The sequence below is a fragment of the Odocoileus virginianus genome, unplaced genomic scaffold, assembly GCF_023699985.2.
Source record: "Odocoileus virginianus isolate 20LAN1187 ecotype Illinois unplaced genomic scaffold, Ovbor_1.2 Unplaced_Scaffold_13, whole genome shotgun sequence".
In the NCBI taxonomy this organism is placed as follows: domain Eukaryota; kingdom Metazoa; phylum Chordata; class Mammalia; order Artiodactyla; family Cervidae; genus Odocoileus; species Odocoileus virginianus.
In genome coordinates this window covers 637455-655487 of record NW_027224275.1, presented here as the reverse complement: position 1 = coordinate 655487, position 18033 = coordinate 637455, and the positions used below count along the sequence as shown (strand labels likewise).

The following is an 18033-nucleotide window of genomic DNA, read 5'->3' as shown; positions in this document are numbered from 1 at the left end:
TTTACCAATGAACGAATGTAAATTCTGTATCCCTACAAAACTGAAATGTTGGATATGTATTTCATAACAGTCTGACAAAAACATATGTATTAATTGTGATCTGCTTATATTTCAGTTTTAGAACTATTTTCAATATATTCAAGAAAAACACTTCCTGATTTGTTTATAATGGGCCACATGCCCAAAAGTTCCTCAGGCACATCAAAATTCTCATTGAAATTATGAGAAAATACATATAACTCTATGGTATTGTATACCCATGGTGGATTCAAGTCAATGTATGTCAAAAAAAAATGGCAAAACCAATACAATATTGTAAAGCAAAATAAATAAATAAATAAAATCTGTGCTCTTATAAATGATGAAGGAAAATGCCACAAGAAATCTAACTTTTCCACATAATATGCACTGTATATGTTCTCAGTCATTTCTTCAATTCACTGACAAAAATACTTGATTAAATATATAGTTACTGCTGCAATTAAATCATTTTTATAAATTTGACATCTATAAAATAATTTGATGCCTGTGAAGGTTAATTGCTTAATTAATATATAACTACATTTCCCAGCAGCAACACTTAATGCATACATTCAAATACAAACCTTTTGAAATTTTAATCTATTTGATTGTTTTTTAAATTTCAGTCTGTTTTAAGATTTTCATTGTACATCTTTTTAAATGCATCAATTATGGCTCTTATAATGGATTGCATAATGTTGATACCTGAAGTTTTATTTCTTCAAACAAAAGCATACTTTGTATGCAAAGCAATTGTGTATAAATAGTCATTTTTACTAGGAAATGAAAACTCACAATCTTTCTTGAAATAGTCCTTTCAATCTATCTTCTATTTATTTAAAATATTTATAGTTATCGGTACAACAACTATGTCAGTTTCCACTTTATTCTACTAGGAGTTCTTAATTCTACCACATGTAAAGCAAGAATGTAAGTGAGTTGACTAATGGCAACTGACATTGTACCCTGTTTTTAGTGAGGGAGTAGAATGTGCCCATCTAAAGAGACAGACACTTCTCAGCCCCATGTGGTTGTGGTCCTGTAGGGATTTGAGCTCAGTGTTGTCCTATCTTCTGATTTCATAAAATAATGATAATGAATGAATTAGAATTCTGTGTAACATCTCCCAAATTTCAAATTGGAGGATAATTTTGAAAGAAATTAACACGTATTATGGGCTTCCCTGGTGGCTCAGTGGTAAAGAATCTGCCTGCAATGCAGGAGATGTGAGTTCGATCCCTGGGTTGGAAAGATTCCCTGGAGAAGGAAATGGCAACCCACTCCAGTATTCTTGCCTGGGAAATCCATGGACAGAGGAGCCTGGTGGGCTATAGTCCATAAAGTCGCAAAAGAGTTGGACATGACTTAGTGCCTAAAACAACAGACAACACTTATTATGTCAAATAAAGGATATTTGCAAACCACCAACTTGTAACTTAGTTGGACCTAAAAGATACCTAAAGGACACTCCATCCAAAACAGCTGAATACACATTCTTTTCTGTACACATGGAAGTTTTCCAGATAGAACACATAATGGCCACAAAGCAAGTCTCAATAAATTTAAGAAGATAGATATTATATCAAGCATATATTCCAACCACATAACATGAATCTGGAAATCAATGATAGGAAGAAAAATGGAGAAAACACAATTACATAAACACTTAAAACATCATGCTAATCAAAAACCAATGAGTCAACAGAAAAATCAGAGAGGAAATTTTTTTAAATATCTTGAAACAAATGAAATAAAAGCACAATATTCAAAAATGCTACCACATAATTGCACTCATCTCACATGCTAGCAAAGTGATGCTCAAAATTCTCCAAGCCAGGATTCAACAATATGTGAACCATAAACTTCCAGATGTTCAAGCTGGTTTTAGAAAAGGCAGAGGAACCAGAGATCAAATTGCCAACATCCTCTGGATCATCAAAAAAGCAACAGAGTTCCAGAAAAACATCTATTTCTGCTTTATTGACTATGCCAAAGCCTTTGGCTGTGTGGATCACAATAAACTGTGGAAAATTCTGAAAGAGATAGGAATACCAGACCACCTGACCTGCCTCTTGAGAAATCTGTATGCAGGTCAGGAAGCAACAGTTAGAACTGGACATAGAACAACAGACTGGTTCCAAATAGGAAAAGAAGTACGTCAAGGCTGTATATTGTCACCCTGCTTATTTAACTTATATGCAGAGTACATTATGAGAAACGCTGGGCTGGAAGAAGCACAAGCTGGAATCAAGATTGCCAGGAGAAATATCAATAACCTCAGATATGCAGATGACACCACCCTTATGGCAGAAAGTGAAGAGGAACTAAAAAGCCTCTTGATGAAAGTGAAGGAGGAGAGTGAAAAAGTTGGCTTAAAGCTCAACATTCAGAAAACTAAGATCATGGCATCTGGTCCCATCACTTCATGGGAAATAGATGGGGAAACAGTGGAAACAGTGTCAGACTTTATTTTTTGGGGCTCCAAAATCACTGCAGATGGTGATTGCAGCCATGAAATTAAAAGATACTTACTCCTTGGAAGGAAAGTTATGACCAACCTAGATAGCATATTAAAAAGCAGAGACATTACTTTGCCAACAAAGGTCCATCTAGTCAAGGCTATGGTTTTTCCAGTGGTCATGTATGGATATGAGAGTTGGACTGTGAAGAAAGCTGAGCACCGAAAAATTGATGCTTTTGAACTGTGGTGTTGGAGAAGACTCTTGAGAGTTCCTTGGACTGCAAGGAGATCCAACCAGTCCATCCTAAAGGATATCAGTCCTGGGTGTTCATTGGAAGGACTGATGCTGAAGCTGAAACTCCAATACTTTGGCCACCTCATGCGAAGAGTTGACTCACTGGAAAATACCCTGATGCTGGGAGGGATTGGGGGCAGGAGGAGAAGGGGACGGCAGAGGATGAGATGCCGGGAGAGCCTCATCGACTCGATGGACATGAGTTTGAGTACACTCCGGGAGTTGGTGATGGACAGGGAGGCCTGGCATGCTGCAATTCACGGGGTCACAAACAGTCCGACACGACTGAGCAACTGAACTAAACTTGAATGAATATAAGAAAACAGAAACAGACTCCCAGATACAGGTAACAAACTAGTGCTTATCAGTGGGGAGAGGGACTAGGAGATGGCAAGATAAGGGTAGAGGATTAAGAGGTACAAACCACTATGTATAAAGTACATAAGCTACAAGAATATATTGTATAGCACAAGGAATACAGCCAATAATTTATAATGAGTGTAAATGGAATATAATTTATCGAAATATTGAATCACTATGGTGTACATCTGAAAATAATATAATATTTTAAATTAACTGTACTTTAAATTTTTAAAAAATGAAATAAGTGTTTTAGTCTATAGGCTATAAGGTCTTGCGGACAGGACTGAAATAGAGATGACATGGCTAGACGTATGCTCTAGAAAGATTGTTCAACCAGCAGTATGGATGACTGGTTGGAAAGAATGAAACTAAAGCCAAAACAGTAGTTAAAAAGGTCATCACAATGTTTTGTGTAAATGGCATTTAGGACACAATATATAGTATTAGTGGGATGAACTGAGTGGAACAGGGAGGAGATCTCAGTGGCAGAATTATAACTATGACTTGGCTTCCCTGATAGCTCAGTTGGTAAAGAATCTGCCTGCAATGCAGGAGACCCCAGTTTGATTCCTGGGTTGGGAAGATCCCCTGGAGAAGGGATAGGCTACCCACTCCAGTATTCTTGGGCTTCCCTTGTGGCTCAGCTGGTAAAGAATCTGCCTGCAATGTGGGAGACCTGGGTTTGATCCCTGGGTTGGGAAGATCCCCTGGAGAAGGGAAAGGCTACCCACTCCAGTATTCTGGCCTGGAGAATTCCATGGACTGTATAGTCCATGGGGTCACAAAGAGTCAGACATGACTGAGTGACTTTCACTTTTCAGAATTCATTCACCCATTGGGGAATAGAAGTCTTTCCCTCCTCTTTCTTCTCCTCTCCCTCCCTGTCCCATGGGTTTCATTAAACCCTCAACTTCCCTCCCAGTTGAGTCCTTCTCAATTTTTATCTTTTTTTTCCCCATGGCAAAGGTAGACAGGTGTGGGGAACAGATGCTGCAGAAAGGAGTCCTATCAGACAATAAGAACTACAGCACTCCCAGAATGCCCCCCTTAACATATATTGTATTGGCTATGATGCCACAAGCATCTGCTTGCCTTTGGTTGCTTTGCCAAATGCCTCCTTCTGTTACTTGAGCCTTGGTATGTGCCAGGCTCTAGGAATATGGGAAGTAAAAAATCACTCTTGCTACAACAGCACACAGGAGCAAGAATTCCCTTTGAACTCATACTGTCAGAAACTGATTGCTTGATTCAGTCACTCATATACTGAGACATTATATTAGACAGTAAATGTACAGGAGTCATAAGACATTTGAGGTCCCAACCCTTCATTGAATTTATAGTCTAGTACAGAAAGAAAATATGTAAGTAAATAAAGAAGATAATATCATATAGTGATAAGTGCTATAAATAAGAGTTTATGAGGTGGGGAGGAGTTTAATTAGATACAGTGATCAGAGCAGATCCCTTTGATGGGGTGACTTTTTAGCAGAAAAACAGAAGATGAGCAAAAGCCAGAGCTCGATGGAGAATATTTCAGGCGCCAAACAAACAAAAAACAGAAAGTGTAAACTCTTCTGAGTGGGAAATATTCTGCAGTGTTATAGTGTTCTAGGACCTGGAAGAAAGCCAATGGAAAGGGGAAAGAGATATGAGATGAGGTTGAAGAGGTTAACAACAACCTGATCATGGGATCTAAACCAAGACACAAAACACAAAAGAAGGTTTCAGAGTAAAAATAACCAGCTTGGTTTGGGCATATTCAGTAAGAATACCAGAGTTCTGATGAACATAACAACTACAGCCTAAGGTTGGCATACTATGAAACCAAGTTGAAATAAACACTGCGTAGGTTTATAACTAATTCAAATACTTAAAACTGTCAAGATTTTAAAATATCCAAATTTACAGGGTAAGTTATAGACAAGTATGCATGTATGCCAAGGTGCTTCATTTGTGACTGACTCTTTGCAACCCTGTGGACTGTAGCCCACCAGGCTCCTCTGTTAGAGAGTTACTGGCAAATCAGGATAGATTTGGACTTCTGGCATGAGGTATATGTGTTTATGCAACTATTGAAATGATCATGTGGCTTTTTTGTCCTTTATTTTATTGATATGGTGTATTACATTGATTGATTTTTGGATATAAAGCCAACTTTATATCCCTGGAATAGATCCCACTTGAAGATAGTGGGTAATTCATTTATAGGCTTTTTTATTTGGTTTTTATTTTATTTATTTTGTTGAAGACCTTTATGTCTATAGTCATAAAGAATTCATAAAGAATATTTGTCTGTAGTTTTCTTTTCTTGTGATCTTTGATTTTGGTATCATGGTAATACTGACCTGACTGAATGTTCTTCTTCATCTGTATTATACAAGACTTTGGGAAGACTTAGTATTCATTCTTCTTTAAATGTTTGATAAAATTCAATGGTGAAACCATCTGCATCTGGGTTTTTGCTTGTCAGAAGTTGTAAAATTACTAACTAAGTCTCTTGTTATAGGTCCAATAAAAATGTCTACTTTTTTCTCAGCTACTTCCAGTAGTTTGTGTATTAGTAGTAATTTTTCCATCTCATCTAGGCTCTCTCATTTGTTGACATATAATTTGCAGCTTGTGTTACTTTATAATCCTGTTTATTTCTGTAAGATCAGTAGTGATGTCCTTATTTCATGATTTGATTATTCTCTTGTTTTGTGTGTCTGTGTTTTGTATTCTCTTTCATCAGTCTAGCTAAAGGTTTATCAGTTTATTGATTTTTTCAAAAAACCACTTTTACAATATTTGATTCTCTTTAATGTTTTTCTATTTTCGGTTTCATTTAATTTCACTCTAATGTTTATTATTTTCTTCTATCTGCTTGTTTTGAATTTAGTTTGCTCTTCTCTTTCTAGTTTCTTAAGGTGGAAGTTCAGGTTATTGATTTTAGATCTTTCTTCTTTTTGATACAGTTATAAATTTCCCTCTAAACATTGCTTTAAGCTGTATTTACCTTGTACGTAATTTTCATTAATTTCAAAATATTTTCTAATTTCCCTTATGATTTTTTCTTTGACACATTTTTTTTTATTTAGGAGTATGCTGTTTAATTTCAACATATTTGTGAATTTCCCAATTCCCTTCCATAGTTGATTTTTAATTTCATTCAAGTGAGGTTAGATAACACACTTCATATGGTTTCAGTACTTTAAACTGACTGCATCTTGTTTTAAGGCCTAACATACAGTCTACTACAGAAAATATCCCATGTGCACTTCAGAATAATGGGTGTTCTGATATTATTTGGTAGAGTGCAATATAAATGCTAATTAGACCTAATTGCTTTGTATGATGTTCAAGTCTTCTATTTCTATGTTGATGTTCTGTCTAGTTACTCTATGGAAGTGGAACATTAAAATGTTTAGTTTTTTTTTTTTTTTTTTTTACTATTGAATTGTCTATTTCCCTTTTCTATTCTTGTCAGTTTTTCTCTGTGCATTTTGGGTTTCTAGGTACAATCATCTTTATAATTGTTATATCTTCCTGATGAATTGATCCTTTTTATCATTATGAAATCTTCAAGACTTCTTCAGTATGGGGGTGAAGAGGATCAGAACATGGTTGTCTCACCTTAATGTGAATCAGCCATTTCTCTTGACTAACACTCCTCAGACTGTTGTGAGCCTTTGGTTAGAGTTTGGAGAAAGTTTATTTTGACAACTTTTGAAAATGTTCTTGTTGCTTTTATGGAAGAGTGGATTTTCAGAAGTTCTCACTTTACCATTCCAGAATTGCTTCCTTATTAGTTTTCAAAGTCAATATTAACTGCCCACTTAAGAATTTAAACCACTCTCTCCTTCTCAATATACTTAATTTGCTTCTAGGACGGTATGTTCCCTTAAGTTTCCTCTTACTACACCTGTCCTATCCTTCACATTTACTGAGTTATTCTCTTCTCTTTAGCCTCTAAATGTTACAGTGATTCAGGAAACAGTCTTTGTACTCTTATCTACATGCAGGCAACTCCTCCAGCCTTATGCCTTAAAATACCATCTAAATGGATGAAACTTCAATTAAATATCCAGTCTGCTGGCTCAGATGGTAAAGAATCTGCCTACAATGCAGGAGACCCATGTTTCAATCCCTGGGTAGGGAAGATCCCCTGGAGGAGGGAATGGCTACCCACTCCAGTATTCTTGTCTGGAGTGGGCTACATTCCATGGGGTCACAAAGAGTTGGACATAACTGAGCGACTAACACATACTAGATATCTTTCCTGAAACCAGACTTACATTCCATATATTCAGCACCCAGAAGCTCTAGTTGTGTCCCTTATCAAGCATAAACCCCATCAAGTGTAACTACTATCCTGACTATTGTTTCTATGTGTAATTTCCTTTCTGGCATTTATTGGGAAATGTATATATCTTTTTTGAAAATCAAATATTTAGAAAAATAGTTGAGAAATAAGCAAAATGGAAAAAGTGTTATAATTCTCCCATAAAAATTAAAGCTTAACAGTAGACATAGAACCATTACTGGATTAAAGAAGTCTACTAATGTCAAGTCAAAGCAAGAACAGGAAATGCTGGCAAACTGAGTCAAAAGTGTTGAAATTTCAAGTATCAGCACAGGAATATATGTGGATCTGATCACTTGATTTTGCTTATTATAAGTGTATGTTTTTGCCATGTATACTGCTAATGGAGAGTCATTTTTAAACAAAATTTTAAACTTTATATATTGTATTGGAGTATAGCCAATTGTCACTCCAGTCTTCTTGCCTGGGAAATCCCATGGACAAAGGAACCTGGCTGGCTATAGTCCAAAGGGTCACAAAGAGTTGGACACGGCTGAAGTGAATTAGCATGCATAGCTGATTAACAGTGTTGTGATAGCTTCAGGTGGACAGCAAAGGGGCTCAGCCACACATATACATGTATCCATTCTCCTCCACACTCCCCTCCCATGCAGGCTGCCACGTAACATTCAGCAGAGTTCCCTGTGCTATACAGGAAGTCCTTGTTGATTCATCTATTTTAAATGTAGTGTGTACATGTTTATCCCAACCCCCCTAATTATCCCTTCCCCCTGGCAACCCCGCCAACCATAAGTTCATTTTCTACTACTTTTTTATATATATCATGCAGCAGCAGCCCTATGGTCAGGGCAAAACTTGAATTCCAAGCTGCAATCCATGGCCAGAATTGGAAAGTACCACCAAGAATGAAGGGGTTTCCCTGGTGGCTCAGTTGGTAAAGAATCTGCCTGCAATGCAGGAGACCTGGGTTCAATCCCTGGGTTGGGAAAATCCCCTGGAGAAGGGAATGGCAACCCACTCCAGGATTCTTGCCTAGAGAATCCCATGGACAGAGGAGCCTGGCGAGCTACAGTCTATGGGGTCGCAAAGAGTCAGATACAACTGAGTAACTAACATACACCAAGAATAAAGGAGGTTCTACCCTATCGCCAGAATTTTAGTCTTTTCAATCCTTATTGCTCAACAGCTCTAGGTTTCCTAATTGTTCATGAGGGGACCTTTGTTCACTCACAAACAACTCTATCCTACACAGAATGGAAGTAATACTTACCTAACTTGATAGTAAATCCATTAGGACAGAAATCTATAAGTCATCCTTGAGTTCTCTTCTTGTGGTATTCTATATCTAATTCATTGGAGGATCCTTTGGGATTGTCCTTCACAATGTATCCAGAATCAGAATCTTACCACTTATGCCACTATCACTCTGATCTGAGCCATCATCATCTCTCAGCTAAAATATTGCAATAACCTATTAACTGGACTCCCTGCTTCTATCTTTCTCAAACTTAGTCATAACATTTTTAACATAATGATTCTTAAAAAACCAAAAATCAGATATATCAAAATATTCCAATAACTCCATTTTCCCTCAGAATAAAATTCAAAGTGCTTTACTGTCCATCAAGACTGCAGATGACCTGACACCCTCTTTGATCTCACATCTGGCACTTTGATGTTCTTTAACAAGTCAGATACATTTCTGACTCAGGGTCTTGTCCCTGGCTGTTCCCTATAACTACAGAATTATTTCCACAAATACCTGTCTTGTTAAACCTTTTGCCTCCTCAAACTTTCTGCCCAAATGTCACTTTTTCAAAGAAGACTACACTGATTACTCTATTTTAAATTTCAATGGCAATGCCTGTCTTCTACCTAGACATGATTGACCCCACCTTATTCTGCAGTACTTTTATGTCTTCTTATGGTGCTTCTCATTTTACAACATACTTTATACTTTACTTTCTAATCTAGTGTTTATTTTCTCTTTTGCCATCATTCTCTCCTCTATATAAGCTCCACAAGGGCAGGGTCTTTGTTTTATTCATGGATGCATTCCAAGCTCCTATAATAGAGCCTGGCCCACAGGAGATAACTTGTAAATATTTGACAATGATTGAAAAAATATGTCACACATAATTATTTGGGTCTTTTCAAATGCACTTTCTACATTAAAATACAGAGATAAATATAATTTAGAGATGATACACACAGACCATGATATATTGCTCCAAGTTCAGTTCAGTTCAGTCACTCAATCGTGTCCGACTCTTTGCAACCCCATGGACTGCAGCACACCAGACCTCCCTGTCCATCATCAACTCCTGGAGTTTACTCAAATTCATGTCCATTGAGTCAGTGATGCCATCCAACCATCTCATCCTCTGTTGTCCCCTTCTCTTCCTGCCTTCAATCTTTCCCAGCATCAGGGTCTTTTCAAATGAGTCAGTTCTTTGCATCAGGTGGCCAAAGTATTGGAGTTTCAGCTTCAACATCAGTCCTTCCAATGAATATCAAGGACTGATTTCCTTTAGGATGGACTGGTTGGATCTCCTTGTAGTCCAAGGGACTCTCAAGAGTCTTCTTCAACACCATAATTCAAAAGCATCAATTCTTCAGCGCTCAGCTTTCTTTATAGTCCAACTCTCACATCCATACATGACTACTGGAAAAACCATAGCCTTGACTAGATGAACCTTTGTTGGCAAAGTAATGTCTCTGCTTTTTAATATGCTGTCTAGGTTGGTCATAACTTTCCTTCCAAGGAGTAAGCGTCTTTTAATTTCATGGCTGCAGTCACCATCTGCAGTGATTTTGGAGCCCAAAAAATAAAGTCTGCCACTGTTTCTCTGATGACTCCCAAATTAAACTTACTCTGAAATTCTTAGTCAGAAACTCAATCAAATTCTACTCAATTTTGATTTTTCTAATTATCTGAAAATAGGCTATGTATCTACTTATTTCTCTGCCAGATTTACAGCTACTGGCAAGGGCAATACTCTCTTAAAAGGAGAAAATTTTCCATCTCTTACTGTTTATCATTCGCTATAGAGACTTAGATAGAACTATACGAGGATGCACATAGAATAGGCATTTAAAAAATATAAACACCTTCTGTTTGAAGGATCTTGTCTTTAGGAAGCTATTATTGTGCTTTATATTAGCTCTGCCTTGACTTGTCTTATGGATAATTTAGGGAACAGATGTTAATGTTTCAACCTAAAGACCAAAAAATTAGTCTAAAATGGTGAAATAAGGTTTGCTTCCTAAAATGAAAATCCTATTAAAGGTTAAATCTCCTCCTGATCAGTTAGTACTACCCCATCCCACTCCCTTTCCCCACTTACATACTGGCCCAAATTAAAGGTCTCAGTTTTTGAAACTACTAAGGAACAGAATAGGAACTATGGCACTTGGGGGTGGGGGGGGGGGGGAGACCAGAAAACAGAAAGTAGGAAAATACATACAGCTTCCAAACTTCAGTGGGCAGGCATGCACATCCATAGGAAAATCTTCCAAATGCATGGGGCACTCGGCATGAATTGTTAACCTAAAAGGAAGAACAGAATATGAAATTAAGCTAAAGTGAATGGTATTAAACATGGAGCTCTGTTTCCATTCACCAGCAGTGGAGTACTGCTAAAAAAACAAAAATTTGTTTGTTTAGGTTCACTGAGATCTAAGATTTTATGAACACAAGGGATGGATTAACTGAACTAGAGAGCCTCTCAAAACAGCATTCAGTATTCAGATATTTAGATCAGATGTGAATCCAGCTTACCACCTTTAGGAAAACAAGTATCATTTATCTGCCCTAGCTGAACTCCCTTAGCTACCTCCCCACCAAAGAAGAATGGAAACACCAGGTTTTGAGTCATTCAGTCCTGATAGCAGTTTAACTGCATGTATGAGTGTACACTCAGTCACTCAGTTGTGTCTGACTCTTTGCAACCCCATGGACTGTAGCCTGCCAGGTTCCTCTGTCCATGGAATTTTCCAGGCAAGAATACTGGAGTGGGTTGCCATTTCCTTCTCCAGGGGATCTTCCCGACCCAGGGATCGAATCACATCTCTTGCATCTCCTGCATTGGCAGGAGGATTCTTTGCCACTACACCACCTTGGAAGCCCAGCAGTTTATTTCTGAAATAATTCTCCTCAGCAGGCTATGATGTGAATTAAATACTTTAGAGACTGCACTGGAGAGGAGGGATGTGTAGAAAGGATATCTTTAACCTGATAATAAGCACAAAAGATGGCTCTGCTGCTTATAGAAACTGGTATAGCTTTGTTGAAGAAGGTGATTCTTGGAGAACACATACACATACTTGCACATGCATGTATACACACAGCAGCCGGTGAGAAAAAAATTACAAAGTTTATGGAGGACATCAAACACCTCAGAGGTCAAGTATGAAGGACTCATGTGCTCTTAATAGGGACCACACGTAGGAGAGACTGTTCACGGATTCCTCAGTGGAAATCTGGATTGAGTAAGACTTGCCATACCCACATACTCATTCTCTGGCATCACTCTGTCTAAATAATCACTTCCAAAATTTCCCCTCTTTTTCCTTCATATATTTTGAGCCTCAACTTTCTTTGTCCTAGGAAGTAACCTGCTACGTGGAAATGGGAATCGCACAGCAAAAATTCAGAATTATTTGACAGCTAACTCTGATGAGCTTTTTCTAGCTAACCTGTATACCTTTGGGTTCAATCCCTGCCATCCTCTTAGAGTTTTAGGTGGCCAACTGGCAAGAATCTCTTATCTTGGCTAACTGTTAAACTTGATAAATGTGTACCACCTCATAAATGATCACAGTAGCAATAGTGGATACTGCTTAAATCTGGCTGACTAAAGCAAACATGCTCAGGTGTTTATTAGCAAGAACTCTAGGCTGGAAGGCAGAAACAAAGTGTGTGCCCTTTAGCAAATATTTACCCATCTCTTATTTTCCATTTCCTTATCTAAATAGTAAGAGGTTAAAACTAGATGGCAAGTGTCCTTGCAGCTCTAACTAATCCCTTGGATATTTATAAAATTTCCCATGTGTCTTGGACAAAAGCTCAATTCTCAAGTCAGCCTGCAATATACCACCAATCTACTCTTTATTCTTAAGGCAGAGGCAGGGAGTTTCACGACTCAGAGAATCTGATACAAGAGAAATATCTTTCATTGAGAAGCCTGCTCCTGTTGGATACATAAAAGATTTCATGAGGGCTTAATAAAGAAAACTGTGTTCCTTTTCTCCACTTATATTAGTATTTCCAAGATACTGCCTATTATGAGTAATGCCAAAGGGAAACTACTTTATGTCTACCCTGTTGTCCTGAGGACATGGCATATATAACCACAACAAATAGACTGTCAAAGCCAAGATGCAAAAGGTACTGATTTCTGTTTAGGAGCAGAACTGAATTATAATAGCTTTCCTATTTTCATTCCCATCCACTTTATACCCATTCTACTGAAGCACAGAGAAGTAATGATAAAGCAGATGTTGGTGGGAGTAGGGTACTTCCCAAGCCAGATTATGCTGTGGTCTTTTCACTGGTACTTAAATGCATCCTAATGCCTTCTCTCCTCCTTGTTACAACTTTTAAGACCCCTTCATGCTTTTTATTCAGCAGAAAGCACCCAGGCTAAACTCAGGCTAATATACTTATCACCACAGTCTATGCTACAAAATATCCATCTGCTTCAAAACTTTGCTTCTACCCTCATTTATTATTATGTTGAAAGTGAAAGTCATTCAGTCGTGTCCGACTCTTTGCGACCCCATGAACTATACAGTCCATGGAATTCTCCAGGCCAGAATACTGAAGTGGGTAGCCTTTCCCTTCTCCAGGGGATCTTCCCAACCCAGGTCTCCCACACTGCAGGCAGATTCTTTACCAGCTGAGCCACAAGGGAAGCCCTATTATTATATTAAATTATTATTTTGTGACAAAACACTTAACATAAGATCTGCCCACTTAGTAAATTTTAAGTATTTAACACAGTATTTTTAATTTGCCTAAATAGATATTAGTCCAAAGAAGACATACAAAATGGTTAACAGGGACTTGAAAAGATGCTCAACATCTCTACCCATAAGGGAAATGCAGATTAAAACCACAATGCGATATCACCACACATCTGTTAGAACAGCTGTCATCAAAAAAGACAAGATATAACAAGTGTTGGTGAGGATGTGGAGAAAAGAGAATCCTCCTACACTGTTAGTGGGAATGTAAACTGGTACAGCCAGTATGGAAAACAGTATAGAGGCTCCTCAGAAATTAAAAATAGAACTACCATGTGATCCAGCAATCCCACTTCTGGTTCTCTGTCCAAAGGAATTGAAATCAAGATATCAAAGAGATATCTTCATTCCCATATTTTATTGCAAAATTATTCACAATAGCCAAAACATGGAAGCAAATATCCATTAACAGATAAGTGGATAAGAAAACATACATACATACTATGGAATATTATCCAGCCTTAGAAAGAAGAAATCCTACCATTTGCAACAACACTGATGAACTTGTAGGACATCATGCTAAGTGAAATAAGGTGGACAAAGACAAATACTGTACGATTTCACTCATATGTGGAATATAAAATAGTCAAATTCACAGAAGCAGAGAACAGAATGGTGGTTGCCATGAGCTGGAGTGAACTGGGAAGTATTAGTGAAAGGGTACTAAATTTCAGTTACACAAGATGAATGAGACTTACAGATATACTAGACAGCATATTAAAAAGCAGAGACATTACTTTGCTAACAAAAGTCCGTATAATCAAAGCTATGGCTTTTCCAGTAGTCAAGTATGGATGTGAGAGTTGAACCACAAGGAAGGCTGAGCATCAAAGAACTGATGTTTTCAAACTGGTCCTGGAGAAGACTCTTGAGAGTCCCTTGGACAGCAAAGAGATCAAACCAGTCAATCCTAAAGGAAATCAACCCTGAATATTCATTGGAAGGACTGATGCTGAAGCTGAAGCTCCAATACTTTGGCCACCTGATGTGTGAAGAGCTGACTCATTGGAAAAGACCCTGATGCTGGGAAAGATTGAGGGCAGGAGGAGAAGGGGGCGACAGAGGATGAGATGGTTGGATGGCATCACTGACTCAATGGACATGAGTTTGAGCAAACTCCAGGAGACAGTGAAGGACAGGGAAGCCTGGTGTGCTGCAGTCCACGGGGTCGCAAAGAATTGGACACAACTTAGCGACTGAACAACTAGTCTTAAGCTGGCTTTTCAAAAAAGGTCCAAGACCCTTCAAAATGTGACAATCAGGTTACAGGAACTGAGTCCCAACCAAGTTTTGACCTGTTTTGATTCCTATGCAGAGAGCAAACAGGAAGTAAAAGGCAATATGGGAGATCCTTTTCTTTGGGGATGAAAGATACAGGTGGGAATACAGATGGGAAAGAGGTGTGTTAAAGCCCTTCACACATGCATATACATACCCACACCCTCCTCAGGTACTGTCCTCATTTTACTGTCTTGTAGCACCCTGGCTCCCTTGTCACCCCAATCTTTGTTTCTCAACAGTTGGTTTTTATTCCACCACGGTAATAAGTTAAAGTTTTACTGCTTCCATAGCCTCCTAACTTGTATCTCTACTTTTACCCTTTCTCTGTATACTGTATTCTGTACACAATAGCCATCAAGTATTTCCTCATTCTATACAGAGTAACAGCTAGCTGCACTCCTTGCCACGGCTTACAGGCTCTTACATGATCTCATCTTCTGTTCCTCTGTGGCTTATCTCCTACTCTGCCTTCCCTTGCTGTCTTTGTTCCAGTCACCCTGGCCTCCTTGCAATTCTTCCAGCATGCGTGTCTCTCTTGTGTCATAGCCTTTGCACTTGTTATGATGTCATGCCTCTTTCAAGTCTTTGCTTAATTATTATCTTCTGAATGAATCCCACCCTGACCTCCACTCAGTTTACTATCCACACTATGCTTAGTAAACTTTACCATGCTCTTTCTTTTCCCATAGTTCAGCTCAGTTGCTCAGTTGTGTCTGACTCTGTGACCCCATGACTACAGCACGCCAGGCCTCCCTGTCCATCACCACCTCCCAGAGTTTCCCATAGTACCTAACTTAAAACGTGCCGTATAACTTATTTGTTCTCATCATTTTTTCCTCCTTATTGTAAAGCTATGGATTTTTGTCTTGGATTCTCTTTGATGTGTGCCAGCAGCATAGCACACTACCTAGCACATTGTAGTGTTCAATACATATCCACTGAATCAATTAACTAGTGAATGATTTTTGCTTTCCTAAAAGCATGTACTTCCATGGGGAGCTTGGAGAGAGAAGGTGTAGATGGAGTAAGATAGGGTTCAGGCATTCCTAGGGTTCTAGGAAAATAGCATCTTAATATGATTCCTTAATAGCACAATATCTCAACCTATCCTCTTAAGTGGTCATCTAGCCTCTTTCCTAGAATTTCATATCTGAAAGACCCTTACAGAAAGCATGCAGTTTTATTCCCTCATATATTTTGAAAGTGAAAGTGTGAAAGTGTTTACTGCTCAGTTGTGTCCAACTCTTTGCAACCCCATGGACTGTAGCCCACCAGGCTCCTCTGTCCATGGAATTCTCCAGGCAAGAATACTGGAGTGGGTAGCCATTCCCTTCTCCAGGGGATCTTCCTGACCCAGGGATCAAACCCAGGTCTCCTGCATTGTAGGCAGATTCTTTACCATCTGAGCCACCAAGGAAGGCCTCATATATTTTACATATGATAAAGCAGAAGGGAAGAACATTTCTCAAATCACCCAAGTCTGGAATAGAGCTGACTAAAAGTTTGCTACTTGTTATACTCAACAAATAATTTTTGATCACCTACTATATGCCAGGTATTATTCTAAGCAATATAAGTACATCAGCAAACACACCAAGGTTGTTTCCCTCTTAGAGCTTACATTTGAGTAGAGGGAAAACACCAAACAAACATGTGAAATAAATAAACTATATAATGTATTAAAAGGCAATATGCCTCAGGAAGAAAAATAAGATGTGAGAAGAAAGCATTGATAAGGGATTGCAATTTTCAATAGGGTTTTCAGGGAATATCTCACTGAGTAGGTGACATTTAGGCAATGATCCTGAAGGTAGTGAGAGTGAGCCTTATGAATAGCTGGAGAAAGAATATTCAAAGTAGAGGAAGTGGCAAATGCAAAGGCCCAGAGGTAGAAAGGTGCCCAATGTATTAAAAAAAATAGCAACTAGGCTACTGTGGCTGTAGTGGAGAGACCAAGGGGGGAGATTAACGGATGATGAGTTCAAAGAGGAAACTATGGGGAATGGGCTGGATAGTGTAAGATACAGAGAACTAACTAGTGATTATTGGTGGGTAGATGAAAGGAGAAAGGAAAAGACAGGAATAAGGGATTAAGAGGTACAAAGTGCTATCTTCAAATAAATAAGCTACAAGAATATATTGTACAACACATGGAATACAGCCAATACTTTAAATAATTATTCATATAGTATAAGTCTTTAAAGTATAACCGTTAAAAAATGTGAATGATTCATACACCTGAAACCTATATAATATTGTATATCTATTATACCTCTTTACCACTGCATTTAGCCATTATATGGAACACATCGAGGTTTTAACAATTACCTCACATGCGTGGTTCTATCTTCATTTTCTGATATTCATACGTTTTTCCCACTCTCCAGCTATCTGCAAATACTTATGATTTTGCCAAACAAAGCTTTAATGCTTTTGAGTCTTTGTACAAATTGTTGGGTTCTTTTTTGTCCTGAAAGAAACACCCTTTCCTCTTCATATGTGAAACAATTTCCTTCATGTTCATGCTCAAATATTACCTCTTCTGTGATACTTCATATGTGCCCTATAGGCAGTTCACAGAAATCCCAAAGCATTTTGTACAAATAGCTTAGTGCTTAACGTTGTTGAAATAACTTTCGAGGCTCAAGATGGAGCCACTGGTGCCTGGGTGCTACATCAGAAAACAAAAACTTAGATGACCTTAGTGTTCCTATAAGTGCTCTACAGAGAAACACAGTATATCCAGTCAAGTATTTTCAATGGCCAAGCCAACTCTGGGCCATCTCACACCCTAAACAAGGTAGATTATATGGCTCTACCCAAGCAGATATTTTCTCTTATTTTCTATTTTTCTCTTCTTCATTTATTCTTTATGTTATAAAAGCTTCCTGCCTTCCACTCCATTCTGAGGTTCCTCAAAAGAAGACTGTTCACCTCATGAAATGAAATTGTTTTTATCATCTAATTTTTTTTCTTTAATAATTTTTTAATACCACACAGGATTATCAGTATGTTTATGTGTCTATCTTCTGCACAGAATTATGAGAAACTTGAGAGAAGTGTCTCTATATATTATTGTAATTCCATCCATAGTACAGTGATTGGCACACAGCATGTAGTCAGTAAATGCTTCTTGGTTTAATAAATATTTCTGCAAGATAAGTAGAACAGGTATTTTCAGTCCCTTTTCCCAGAAGAAGAAACTGAAGTCTAGAGAACAGAAATGCCTTGTTCATGGTTATACTGCTGATCTGGGCCAGAGTTAGGACTTACACTTAGAGC

At 38.1% G+C, this 18033-nt stretch overlaps 1 protein-coding gene across 2 annotated transcripts in view; it reads right to left on the bottom strand.

The window, feature by feature from the left end:
- The window catches only part of GABRA3 (gamma-aminobutyric acid type A receptor subunit alpha3), a 237272-nt gene that overhangs the window by 41202 nt on the left and 178037 nt on the right, over nucleotides 1–18033 (bottom strand). For both annotated transcript variants that reach the window (XM_070462787.1, XM_070462786.1), the window contains exon 6: nucleotides 10911–10993. In XM_070462787.1, coding sequence (XP_070318888.1) covers nucleotides 10911–10993 — 83 coding nt within the window. The remainder of the gene's footprint in view (nucleotides 1–10910; nucleotides 10994–18033) is intronic.